The 12,368-nt window shown below is 39.1% G+C and overlaps 2 protein-coding genes across 6 annotated transcripts in view; both read right to left on the reverse strand.

The window, feature by feature from the left end:
* slc12a7b (solute carrier family 12 member 7b) overlaps positions 1-2,676 on the reverse strand; it is a 57,909-nt gene extending 55,233 nt beyond the window's left edge. For all 3 annotated transcript variants that reach the window (XM_029457307.1, XM_029457306.1, XM_029457310.1), the window contains exon 1: positions 2,336-2,676. In XM_029457307.1, coding sequence (XP_029313167.1) covers positions 2,336-2,555 — 220 coding nt within the window. In that variant the 5' untranslated portion in view covers positions 2,556-2,676. The remainder of the gene's footprint in view (positions 1-2,335) is intronic.
* A 2,086-nt stretch (positions 2,677-4,762) lies between these two features.
* Positions 4,763-12,010, reverse strand: LOC115025830 (zinc finger protein 239-like). Of its 3 annotated transcripts, XM_029458308.1 has the most exons (4): positions 11,711-12,010; positions 9,866-10,624; positions 9,032-9,105; positions 4,763-5,117 (listed from the first exon to the last, which is right to left on the reverse strand). In XM_029458308.1, the coding sequence occupies exons 2-3, from the start codon at positions 10,545-10,547 to the stop codon at positions 9,089-9,091; spliced, it is 699 nt and encodes a 232-aa protein (XP_029314168.1). In that variant the 5' UTR covers positions 10,548-10,624; positions 11,711-12,010; the 3' UTR covers positions 4,763-5,117; positions 9,032-9,088. The 3 variants fall into 3 exon arrangements, with proteins under 3 accessions (XP_029314168.1, XP_029314166.1, XP_029314167.1); XM_029458306.1 differs by lacking the exon at positions 4,763-5,117 and having other exon boundaries at positions 9,035-10,624; positions 11,711-11,812; XM_029458307.1 differs by lacking the exons at positions 4,763-5,117; positions 11,711-12,010 and adding an exon at positions 10,712-10,854 and having other exon boundaries at positions 9,035-10,624.
* Positions 12,011-12,368: the final 358 nt, after the last annotated feature.

Genomic DNA, 12,368 nt, shown 5'->3' on the forward strand with positions numbered 1-12,368 from the left:
ATGTATTGATTGCAATGACTGCAGTAGAGGAAGGAACTGAGGAAATTAAAATCCAGAGCAAATAACTCACAAAACAAAGGGTCAATATTTACTAATAAGATGCATGACTCCTTAAGTCCAGGTTTCATTATCCAGTGAAAATATTAGCATGTCAGTCACTGACACAGGTTGAAACAATCCTCCACCCAAAATATATCTGTTTAGTATCAAATTCACTGTCCAACAGCCCAATCTTTTTACATTATGCAGTTTAGCAGATACTTAAAGATGTTAAAATTAGTTCAAGTGGTTTCATTTTCTTGTTTAGTCTATAAAATGTCCAAAAGGTTGTAAATCTTCAACAGTCCAAAACCCAAAGATATTCAATAAAACAGCAAAAAGAGCATCTCATCCTTTGAGACATGGACAACTTCTGCTCCTACATAGTTAGGCTGTGTCAAAAGAAGAGGACAATCAAAGAGGACAACATTTCCCACAGGGTTGAATAACCTAATTAACTTTGTCTATCTTAACTGTTAAAACACACACACAAATGATAGAAACACCATAATCATATTACAAAGCCACATTCTTTCATTGTGCCACCACCCAGTTGAGTATGTGTCCACGGAGGGGATACAATCTTCTTCAAAGTCATCTAACAAATAGTTCACAGATTATAATGTTTGCTGATTAAAGCTCACACACAACATCCTCTGTCATTGTCTAGGTGACAGAAATGCAAAGCAAAGGCTGTGACAAGCCCAGACATTGCAGACACAAGCTACTGTGGGTGTGCACATGCACATGCACATGCACATGCACAGTAAACCAATGTTCTTCTTAGTAACTTAATCTGATTTCAAATGAAATTCAATCCATGCATTAAAACTGAATAGACAAGTGCCAACCTGTCCTTGTATCATAGAAGAGGATACTTCTCTGAGGTGGAAGTACTGATTTCTACATTGAAAAACAAACTACAGGTGAGAATATACCAGTGTCATATGCTGGCCCTGGGAGATATTTTTTATTGGACCTAACATAACACCCTGATACAATATGTCAATAGCAACACTCTCGCCATGATTCATCACCAGTACACAATAGTCACCGCAGTTGAGCACTCATTTTTTCATCCATACGTTTCCATTTTCTATTGCTGAAATCATTTGTTCAATGATAACCTTTTCTTTCTTTTTACTGCGACATATGAAAAAGCCTGTGTGAATCTAAATATTAGTAGAAAGTAGGGACCCATGTTCATCAAAACAAACTATATTCCAAACAAACCACACATAAAGAGACCGATTTTGGCAGCTAAGCACAGTTTATCAAAACGATCTGTGTCAATACACACTACAGATTGTATACACACACGCGCGCACACACTTAGCTATGAGCACACTGTAATTCAGCATGCATGCATGGCCTGAGTGCCAGGCAATTATTTCTGCACACTAACCCTCAGCTTGTTGCTTCAGAAGCACCAAATGTGTGAGCAACAGGTTGAACAACGATTAGAATACAGACTGCAGCCAAATGATGGTTCAGCGAGGGAGAGATATATTCAATTAAGAAAAACAGCAGCAGTGCCCCTACAGTGGATTTTAAAAAGGATACAATGGAAATACCTTGTCATATATAAAGTTAAAATGTCTTTTAGAAATAAAAGCCCATAGTGAGGAAATTATTCAATTTTTAATGACAAAGTACCACAGGCACATCTTGCTTTCTGCAGGATCATTTGAGCACTATATAGAATTTAAATAACAAGATAGTGAACAAAAGATGCGTTAAGCCGACCTCAAACTTCCTTTGTGCTCTCCATTGTTTAGGACTAAAATTGGGTTATTTACATTATAAGTGCAAGTGTCGAAATCTAGTCATACCAACTAGTCTTGCACTCTTAAAATATAAAGAAGAAACTGTGGTCTGTTCAAGTTACAGAAGGGGAATGCACAGTGAGGTTAACACAGACTGCTCATAAAAGTGAGGCAAATTTTGATAAAACGCTAATGCAAATATGTATGTTCCGTCTTATCGAAAAACAGTTTAAACTAGCAAAATCTTCGAACGCACTGTCTCTCATTAAGTGGCAATTTTCTCAGTGAAGTGTTTGGTGACAAATTATTTGTTCACAATAACTTAACCAAAGAATGTTTAACATAAGTTTTTCTTTTTGTGACTGATATTAACGCTAGGTGTGTCCTTTGTGTCAGTGTTGGGGTACTGACGCCCCGGTCTCATTACATAACTACAGGAGGACAAACAGCCAGACAAGTGAAATGCGACGGTTAATCCTCTGGTAAATAGATGAGTTAAGAAGTGGGACACGGAGTTTGTCACGGCTTACCATACTTGTTGGGCTCCCTGTTGTACTCTAGGATAGGCACCACAGCGTTGGGGTCCTGCGACTCGAACACGGAGTTCTCCCCCGCCTCTTTTTCCTCCACTGTGCCACCGCCGCTGCTGGTGTCCGGTGCCGGGTCAGCGACAACCGCGTCCAAGTGCTCCCCCTCCGCGGCGACCCCAACTCCTCTCTCAACCGGGACTACCACAAATCTTTCGCCCATGTCCCTCCTTCTTACACCGTCTGTCGCACTTTAAATGGAGGAAAAATACACCGCCCGGCTTCTTACCTCTGCTGATCACACTCAATGAGTGCGAACACACAGCACAGCGTTCAACTGAACACACACGCTCACGGGCTGATCACAGGATTGATTACAGTATAGACGTTCCCGCCCTAGGCCTTCCCTCATTGGCTGAGAGGGCCAAAGAGCGCCGTCAATCACCCCAGAAGCAAATCAGAGTGCTTGAATTGTTTTTGTTGTGGAATTGAGCGAGTTCTGCATCAATTTAATGATATCCTACCCATAATATAATTTCTCTGTAACTTGTTTGATTATTTAAAAACACTAAGAAAAATAATTTCCATCATCATTCAGCAAAATATTTTATCCAGTCTACAAATATTTTTTAAATATTGTCATACCAGTACAAATGCATCTTAATTTTCTCTGTATGTTTCAGAGTATATCTCTAGACTCTAAACGTACTGTAAAATATATATGAAATATATTCATTTTAGATTTATACCTTTAAAATGAATGCAAGACAAAACAGCTACGTAGAACACTTCTTAAAATAGTGCATGTGAGACAGTGCCCTGCTATCTCAAGTGAGCACATGTACTGGCATATCACACTAAACTCATTACACGTTTCTTTAATGGTCTCAAAATGATAGGGTAATTAACACTCACTCTGTACATCCCCCACACTATCAATAGCCTGTCACGGAAAGTCAATAAATCATTCTAATTTAAAAATTAGTGATGGTTTAGTCATTTGCCAACACCTCGCCATAACAACTTTGATATGTTATAGCTTAGAATAAATGGTTTGTCAATACCTCAGGATAGGATGACCTCTCATGTTTCCAGACAGTTTTTGATACATACTGTAGTCTACAGTGACAGGTCTCACAACATACCTGTCACCCAAATAAAAGTCAGTTCAGATTGACACACATGAAAGCATAGGGCTCTCTTTCAAAAAACATCTCTACGTTTTAAGCTTTTCCTTTCACAACAATATCGGCTTTGAATCAAGTTTCTATCTATGTTGATTCCATAATAAACAAATTAACATCTGGTGTCGGAAATCCCAGATCAAGCTCACCAACCCAATTTAATTAATTGTTCTTTGGCAAAGACCCACTTGTTCACCCAATTCAAGGGGAATCCGTTCAGACGTCACTCTGGTAGACACACAAAGAGGGTTGATAACATTACCCCCTTCACAGAACTTACATAAGCGATTGCCTTGTAAAAAGCAACAGGTTGTTTCACTGAACAACTGGAACACACTACAACAAAATAGGTCATGAAGCACCCCTTACAATGCTATCATGGTAAATACAAATATGGTTTAGCAGAAAGCTAGAACCTTTAGAAAGAACATCAATTGTTTTTAATACAATAAAACAGCCCACACTGATGATGTGATGAATCAATAAATGATTGAATGAATACTGTTTCAGGGATAAAGAGTCTCTGAAAGATTCATAGACCATGTCCATAAAGCTCTAATGTGGGACATTACACGTTGTGAGGGGCGGGGTCAGAGGGGAGGACACAAAGGCATACGCAAAATGACCCCAAAGAGATGCAAAATCAGTCTGGTTTTTTTGCGTCTTTGTTGGAAGGGTGGGAAGCCTTTTACATGTCTGTGTCCTGGGGGCCTGTTGTTATATAATCTATCCATTGATTTAAGCTATTTTGAAGTACAAATACAAGCTATTTATTGATATACATTCATATTTAATGTTTTAAGTATGTGTCATGCAATGCAGTGAATAAACAATGTAACTATTAAATGATGTACAGTTTATTATTGCAAAGAACCTGGGCTTTAAACTTGAGTTTTATCACATTTTCACTCCTATTACATATGTGCCCTCTGTAAAGCCACCTGTTTGTATGTGTGTATGTACCCTGTCTAATATTAGCATCTCAGCTTGCATATTAACCGTGTCAAATAGTCTGTCATTTACTTTTCAGCTATCCAAAACTCCACAGGAGAGAATATTGTGGTTAACTCAGACATTAATTGCTTGAAGGGTGCGACATGGACATATAAAATAGACAGCTGGCAGGACAGTTGGATGACCGACGGGTGGGAGGGTAAGTGGGGGTGTTGTGGTGGCTGTGTTGAGTCATAAAAGTTAATTCAGTTCAGCTCCTGATAAAAAAAATGAAAGAAGAGTCCATGGAAAGTGCTTTATTGCACAGTTCAGTTTCCAATTGATATTACAAATGAATGTGTACAATGTATTCTTTGTGTGGATATTCTTGCCTTGGATGCAGCACACTCAGGGTGTGAGACTTAAATGCAGAGCCGACAAAGTAACTTGTAATCTTCCATGTCCATGCTGTTTTTCTTATCCGCCGGCTAAACGCTTCACTTCAAATCAGGGTGACTTGCAGATTGGACAAAATGAAAGGCAGATTACTTTTTCCTTAAGCTGGGTGAGAACAGATGTGGCTTTTACAGCACAACCACAGCTGCAAGTGTTGAGGGTAACAAAGCCTTCATCTTTGTCTCAGGAAAGCAGATAATCCAGATCCGGTTCTGTTAAGAAAATGTGACATGTTCGCTCTGTCATTGTGACATGTGTAGTGTAGTGTGTGGTTCACTAAGGCATGACACTTTCTTACAGCAAATAAAAGTCTTGATGTGATAAAAGTATTCATTTATTTATGGGGAAAAGTCAGAAAAGAGAAACACATATGAAAAGTTATGCATGGTAAAACATTAGTAAAATAAATAGTAATGATAAAAATGTACTCTAATAGCTCGTAAATTTGACTTAATAAGTAAAACATTTGACTCATCATCTCAAAAACAGATATATTATCTAAAACCTTTGATTTATAGTCTCATCATTTGGCTGAATATCGAAAACATTTTTTACTTATTATCTCAAAACTTCAACTTAATTAACAAAGACACAAACCTGATTGATCATGAATCTTTTGATTTTATTTATTTATTTTTCTTCCCTGGCAGTGATGGGCTTCCATACATCAACAAGTCATTATTATTGTGTTCATGTGGAGAGCCTGCTAAAGTTTGTACATTAGATTAACCACACCAATATTTTAATTATACTGTCAATTTGATAAAAAAAATAATAATCACTATTTAGATTTGGGTCATTACACTTTCCCTGAACAATAGATTTATGGAAAAGAGCAGGTTTGTGCGTGATTAGTTTTGGCTCTTTAGAACCATAGATCAGTAATCTACAGACAGTCTCCTCTCATCCGTCTCTGTTGTCATAGAGACTGTCCTCTGGGATGGAACAGAACAAACTGGCTGTTGAGGTGAAGTTGTTGTCAGGGTGCTTGAGTGAGATACATTTAGCCCTCTTGACTTATAGCTTTTTGTTTTTAACGTCAAGATGGAAAAAAAATTAAGAATGTGACACGTTTGAGCGTGTAATCCGATTTATTGTAATTATTTGTTAGTTAACTTTGCAGTGTTTGTGTTTTTATATCATTAGTTTTTAAAGCTGATTAACTTGCATTGCTCATGGTCCCTCTTTAAATTCAGTCTCAGAACCAAGACCAAGGTTGGCAGTTACACTAAGTGCTCCTTGATAAAGTTTTCTCCATGGCAGCACTCACGGTACTTTAGACTGCTTCAGCTGTGTTGGGGAAATTACTGAAGGCAACGATGCGTGCTTGTGGGTCAGCGCTATAGCATGAAAGGAAGCTTTTATTGTAAGATGGATCCCCCATTGCTGTGTCATTGTGCTCCCCCTGACACAACGGACTGTGGCGGGTCATAAACGGAACATCCTGGGTCTGTAGTCTGAACAAATCTCAGGGGGGAACATGATGTAAGAGTGTACAGAGACGCTGTGAGTAGCAGAGGCCCAGCTGCCACACCTACATGTGTTTGGAAGACAATCTTCGTACTCGAGACTCAAAGGCTTTATATAGTTTAACACTAGGAAGGTCTGTCGTTTTAAAGCACAGACTTAAAATCTCTCCGCTTTCACACAAATCAGTGGAAGAATTACAAAATCCCACATGCTACCACTGAATACAGGCTGCACAAACCTTGCTTTTCCTTTTGTGTATCATGAAATAAAGAATAGATCCAATTTTAAAAACCAGAAAAAGCATTGACAAAAAAACAGTAACCCTTTCTTTTATTTAACATTTAAAATATTTATGAATGTATTTGTAAATAATCTTATAAAATTGCATTTTATTAATATTTTCGATTGAATATGTCTTCCTCGTTCTTTATGACAACTGAGCAAACTCCATTTGCTGACGAAGGCCACAAAATGCATAAAAAATCGAATAAGTGGACACTGAGTAAAGAATTAGTCGGTGAACTGATTTGTACATATGTAGAGCTAAAACTATTTGTCGATCAATACAATTAGTCACCTGTTTTAATAATTAATTAATAGTTTCAGTAATTTTTCAAGCAAAAATAGAGGGAAAAAAGAAAAGATTCCAGCTTTTTGCAGTTGTCACATATCTCTGTAAATTCAATATCTTTTGATCGAACAAAGCAGGACGTGAAGACGTCTTGCTTTGTTCGATGGCAAGGTTTGGATTTTTTGAGGCTTCATAGACTTAATGATTAACCGATAAAACTAATTGGGTAAAATTAAGTGACCAAACAAAGCATCGGAAATTGTTTGGCAGAAAACATATCACACAGGGGATGACGTACTGTGGAAATAGTTACAGAGGAGGTAGGAAATGTGATGGGGCTTGTTTTTGTCAAACAGTGTGCAGATGGCATGCTGTTTGTAATGAGATCCTATGGGCTGCAATATTCATAAGGGACAGATGTGCGTGTGTGCGTGTGTGCGTGTGTGTGTGTGCAGAGAGACGCAGAGAATATGAGTACACTTTTCATCTGGACTTCATCCAGTTACATTGTGTGTGACAGTAACCGTCTGTACAAATGTGTGCAGGTGAATCACAGCTGGGTGAGTCTGCAGTCTGTGACAGCCGGCAGATAAAACATAAAAGATGATGACAGACAAAATCATAAAAAAGAAGTAGACATGATCAGTGATTACAAAATGGCACTATGCGTTCTTAATGGATTTCTTTTTACAGCCTTAAATATATTAGATTTATGACATTTACGTTGAACGTCATAATCCTATTGTTGAGAAATAGTGTTAATGTTAGGGTCCAGCACCAAACACATTGTTCATTTCTTTTTTTCTGCAACAAAATCTAATTTTCAGGGTAGGTATGACATTGTTCAAACCCTAGCCCACAAATGCAATGACTCAGGTCAACCATAGGGGGGCGCTGTGTGTTTTTGTTCATAACTCATTCCACATTCAAAAACGTTATATTCGTTCCTTATATCAAGCTGCATCTCCTAAAATAGGTTACACCCATTTCCGGTTAAAACTGTTTTCCCCGCAAATCCTTGAAAAATGTGAGTTTTCTTGCTCTTGTACTTTGCTAGCAAGTCACATGAAAAGTTTCTTTGTTTGTACGGTGTCATTTTTAGATTTTGTTTGGGTGGAAATCCAACAATAGGGGGTGCTGTAGCACATTCTTTAAGTTTTTTTATTTTAATTATCAATAAACGTTCATCATATTCGCTATGCACATCCACCATGGGCTCCAGATTCAGCAGAACACGTGATTGATGCAAATCCGATGACAAGGCATTTGTGTTCTGATGGTGACCTCTGGTGGATTGACTGTGTTTGCACAGGTCTCTTGCTCTATTCATGGGGTCACTGCAGCTCAGTATCTGAACTATGGGGTTTATACATACAAATACATTATCTATGCACAGATAATGCGCTCTTAACAGACTTAACCCCACCGTGTTACCACCGCTTTTTATCAGAGTCATAACTCAGTCAAATCAAAATACAAAGACGCCGTACGCGTTGATACATTAGAAGAATTCCCTCATTACAGTGATATCTTGATCTCTGATGTCCATCAAGCACAGACATACTTAAACCGTCTGGGGGGGTTGATAGTCTTTGGATACCTGACAGTGTTCACTCTCTACACAAGCACAGGTGTGGGAAGAAACAGTAGCTGAGACTTCATTCTCTTCAATACCTACAGGTAAACTCACATGGGGCCACAATGTTAATGATACTCTGAGACCCAGGCGCTTACAGTGCTTCGGCCCCAAATGTTTTCAGCAAACCCCCGAATCTTTACAGTTCATCATGTGTAGCATTTTAAAACTATACCCAGAATATAGCTGTGGAGGAACCAATGTGTTTTAACGAGATGAGTCGGGGTAAAGCACTGATGTAACAGAAATCCATGGCTGGAATGGTACAATGTTGAACATGTTGAGTTACACCTCAGGCAAGAAACCTCACGATGACTGCTAACCTCTGACTCAGTTTGATACAGCGGTGTTCATTTGTGCAAGATGAATGGGTGCAGCCGCAGTACCAAATCATAAAATCTGACAAAATACACAGAATAATTTAAGTGATTTCTTCATTCTTTACTCACATCAGGCAAACAAGCATGGTGACTTCCCCACATTCCGCCTTGAGATGTTCACTGTTCTCACATACCACCTCCTCCTGAAGAAATAAACATCTTAATAGAGGTTTTGGGGAAATTTAATTTTACAAAAAGGAAAGAAGGGCAGTTTAACAACATTTTGAAAACAGAAATAGTTATATTCTCATTTTTATCTTTTGAAAAAATATCTCAGATATTGAACAATTCAAATGTAATCCTTAGTGTTTGTGCACATACTGTACATTTAGGTATGATGGAGTGCCTAACCAACCCACAAACTGTTTAATAAAACATTCCAGTCAGTTTTTTGTGGGCAGCCTCAGTCAGAAAACATGGGAACAAGCCCTTCCAATTTGGCTCTCCTTCCTATGTGACATGCAGGCTCATTAGAATATATCACCCCTTATCTGAGTATCAGCCAGTAATAATTTCTAATAATAACTGCAGCAACATTCTGATTTCCTGCTGCACAGAGTTCAAGTAGTTTTCCATGCAACAGCCGGGCACAATGAAGTAGGTGACCTTGTTAGCCTGTCGTCTGCATAAAGTTTCCCTGGAGTTTCCTGTGAATCCCTCATGCTTAGGTAGGTAATCTGTATCCACAACGGGAGTCTGTCTTTCACTCCTAAACTCAGTCAAAACTCTTTTCATCTACATCAACACAACGATGTACCTTCAAGGATTTTGGCCAAGCAAATAATCTTTTACATTGAGAACACCAGTATGGTTTCTCTCCAGTGTGGCACCGCAGGTGTTGATTGTAACTGCTTAAATGAGAGTATCTCTTTTCACATTGTTCACACGGATATGGTTTCTCACCAGTGTGGGTACGCAGGTGTCTGTTATAATCATTGGACTCTGTAAATTGTTTTCCACAGTGGTCACACTGGTATGGCTTCTCTCCAGAGTGGACAAACAGGTGTCTCTTGTAGTGACTTGCGCTACTGAAACTCTTCCCACATTGTTCACAGCGGTAAGGCTTCTCTCCAGTGTGGATACGCAGGTGTCTCTTATAATCACTTAAGAAACGGAAACTCTTTCCACATTGTTCACACCGGTGTGGCTTCTCTCCAGTGTGGACACGCTGGTGTGTCTTGTAATTACTTAAGCGACTGAAACCCTTTTCACACTGATCACACTGGTACGGCTTCTCTCCGGTGTGCACACGTTGGTGGTCCTTGTAACTACTTAACAAACTGAATCTCTTTTCGCATTGGTCACACTGGTATGGTTTCTCTCCGGTGTGGACCCGCAGGTGCCTCTTGTAATGACACAAGTAACTGAAACTCTTTTCACATTGGTCACATTGGTATGGTCCAGTATGGTTAAACAGGTGTTTTCTGTATGAACTCCGGTTGCTGAAATGTCTCCCACACTTGTCGCAGCAGTACGGTGTTTCTATAGTGTGGGTATGCACGTGTAATTCGTATGCATTTAGTTGGCTGAAAGTGCTGCCACATTGTTCACAGTGGTAGTTCCTCTGCAGTGTGAGTGAGTCCATACCTTCTTAGACTACCAGACCGACTGAAAGTATTCCAACACTTCCGATGATGATCCCGTCTGCGTCGTCTGTTTCAACTGAGAAAAACATAAATACAGCAAAATCAATTTATGCTAAGCCTTAAGTAGCCATACTTTGGAACCTCACAATTGTAATATCTTTACCTCAAATTATCAAATTATTATAGGGGGCATTGCAAGTTTCCTGATCCGCTTCCATTTTTATTTGTTGATGCCGTTTGTTGGTAGGCTTAACACTTCCTTAAATCCAGTATTATGTACATTCCACAGCACTCATTCCATCAGTACAACAGTCATGTCATGTGTCAATCTGAGTTTCTCCCCTCTAAAGCCTTCTTCACACATGGAATACATAATATTGCTGGCTTCACCTATCTGTTGTAAGGGATGGATTTTTGTCATTCAGACATTAATTACATTAATGTTCATTGAGGCTTTATTCAGACATGACAAGACATTTAAAGAGCCACAAAGCACAAGCTACGCCACCCGTTATTTGGCAGAGAGAGAGAGAGAGAGAGAGAGAGAGAGAGAGAGAGAGAGAGAGAGAGAGAGAGAGAGAGAGAGAGAGAGAGAGAGAGAGAGAGAAAGTTTTCTCTGTTCTTTCATGATTTTCCATCAAGTGATCATAAAGTTATTAGAGTGTGAACTCTGCTGCCTGTTCTATGATATCTGAAAGTGCACAAGAATTGAATGAAGGGACTTGTTTAATTATTAGCTCACATGCTGTATGTGAAGTGTTTTGCTGGATATTTATTTATTTATTCATGCATTAGAATACAAAATACAAACATTTTTGGGATTAATATCGCAGGGCTACAATGTCTAGCATAACGCATCCGTGTTAGACTAACACAATGTTTAATGTCAAATACCTCGGACTATTGGAACGAAAGGAGTTTTAACACAGCACTCGTTTCGCTCCAAGCACGCAGTCTCATAACTAAAGCAACGTTAACGTTAGTAACGTTAGCCTAGCTTAACACGTCCAAGCTAACACAACAAAACATTAGCAGCAAGATGTTATAAGGAAACTTCTGCATTTAAACAGTTGTAATGAGAAGCATTAAAGCAGAAGTGCTATCACGAAGTACTAATTTAGACACAGACAAATGAAAATACAGAGCAGCAGACACGAATTACCTTTTATGCCGTCCTCTAACATCACTAGTCAACTTCCGCCTACCAATGTTTCTTCTCTCGGAGGACCGCAACGAGACAAGGGTCACGTGACAGACAGAAAAAGCCGAAGCCTTTTTTTTTTTGATCGTTATGCTTACAATGGTGGGTTTGAGAGAGAGAGAGGGTTACTCTAAGAGGAAACCTGAGGTTGATCTAAACAATAATTTACTGACCCTGAATGGAGCTGTGATTAGCTGGGTTTGGATTACCCAAACCTCCATATTTTCAAATTTACTTCAGCCTACCCTTCAGTTGTCCTCTTGTCTTCCCTTGTGCCCACACCCTTTCCCTCTCCACCAGCCACCAGCCTGGGATGACTGGATATATGTTACTGCTGTGGGGAAAGATTCATGACTAACTAGCACATGACACCAGGATACTTAATTAAGTGACAGGGCATGTTTACGCAACATAATCTAACTAAGCTAAAACAAACTATTCTGGGCTGATTTCTAATTTAATGGAAATGTGTGGACTCTTGCTTGTCGAGAGGGAAAAAAGACCTATGCACATACATAGTTCCACTCAGTCACAACTTACTGATCCTGCATAAAGCGTCTCTTCTACTGTTGACCTTTGGACAGTAGTTCAGGGTTGAGAGTTTTTCCTAAAAAAAAGC

Source organism: Cottoperca gobio, chromosome 20 (assembly GCF_900634415.1).
Source record: "Cottoperca gobio chromosome 20, fCotGob3.1, whole genome shotgun sequence".
NCBI lineage: Eukaryota > Metazoa > Chordata > Actinopteri > Perciformes > Bovichtidae > Cottoperca > Cottoperca gobio.

Coding starts and splice junctions, on each gene's coding strand:
- LOC115025830 (XM_029458306.1), bottom strand. CDS start 10,547: ATGGACTCACTCACACTGCAGAGGAACTACCACTGTGAACAATGTGGC.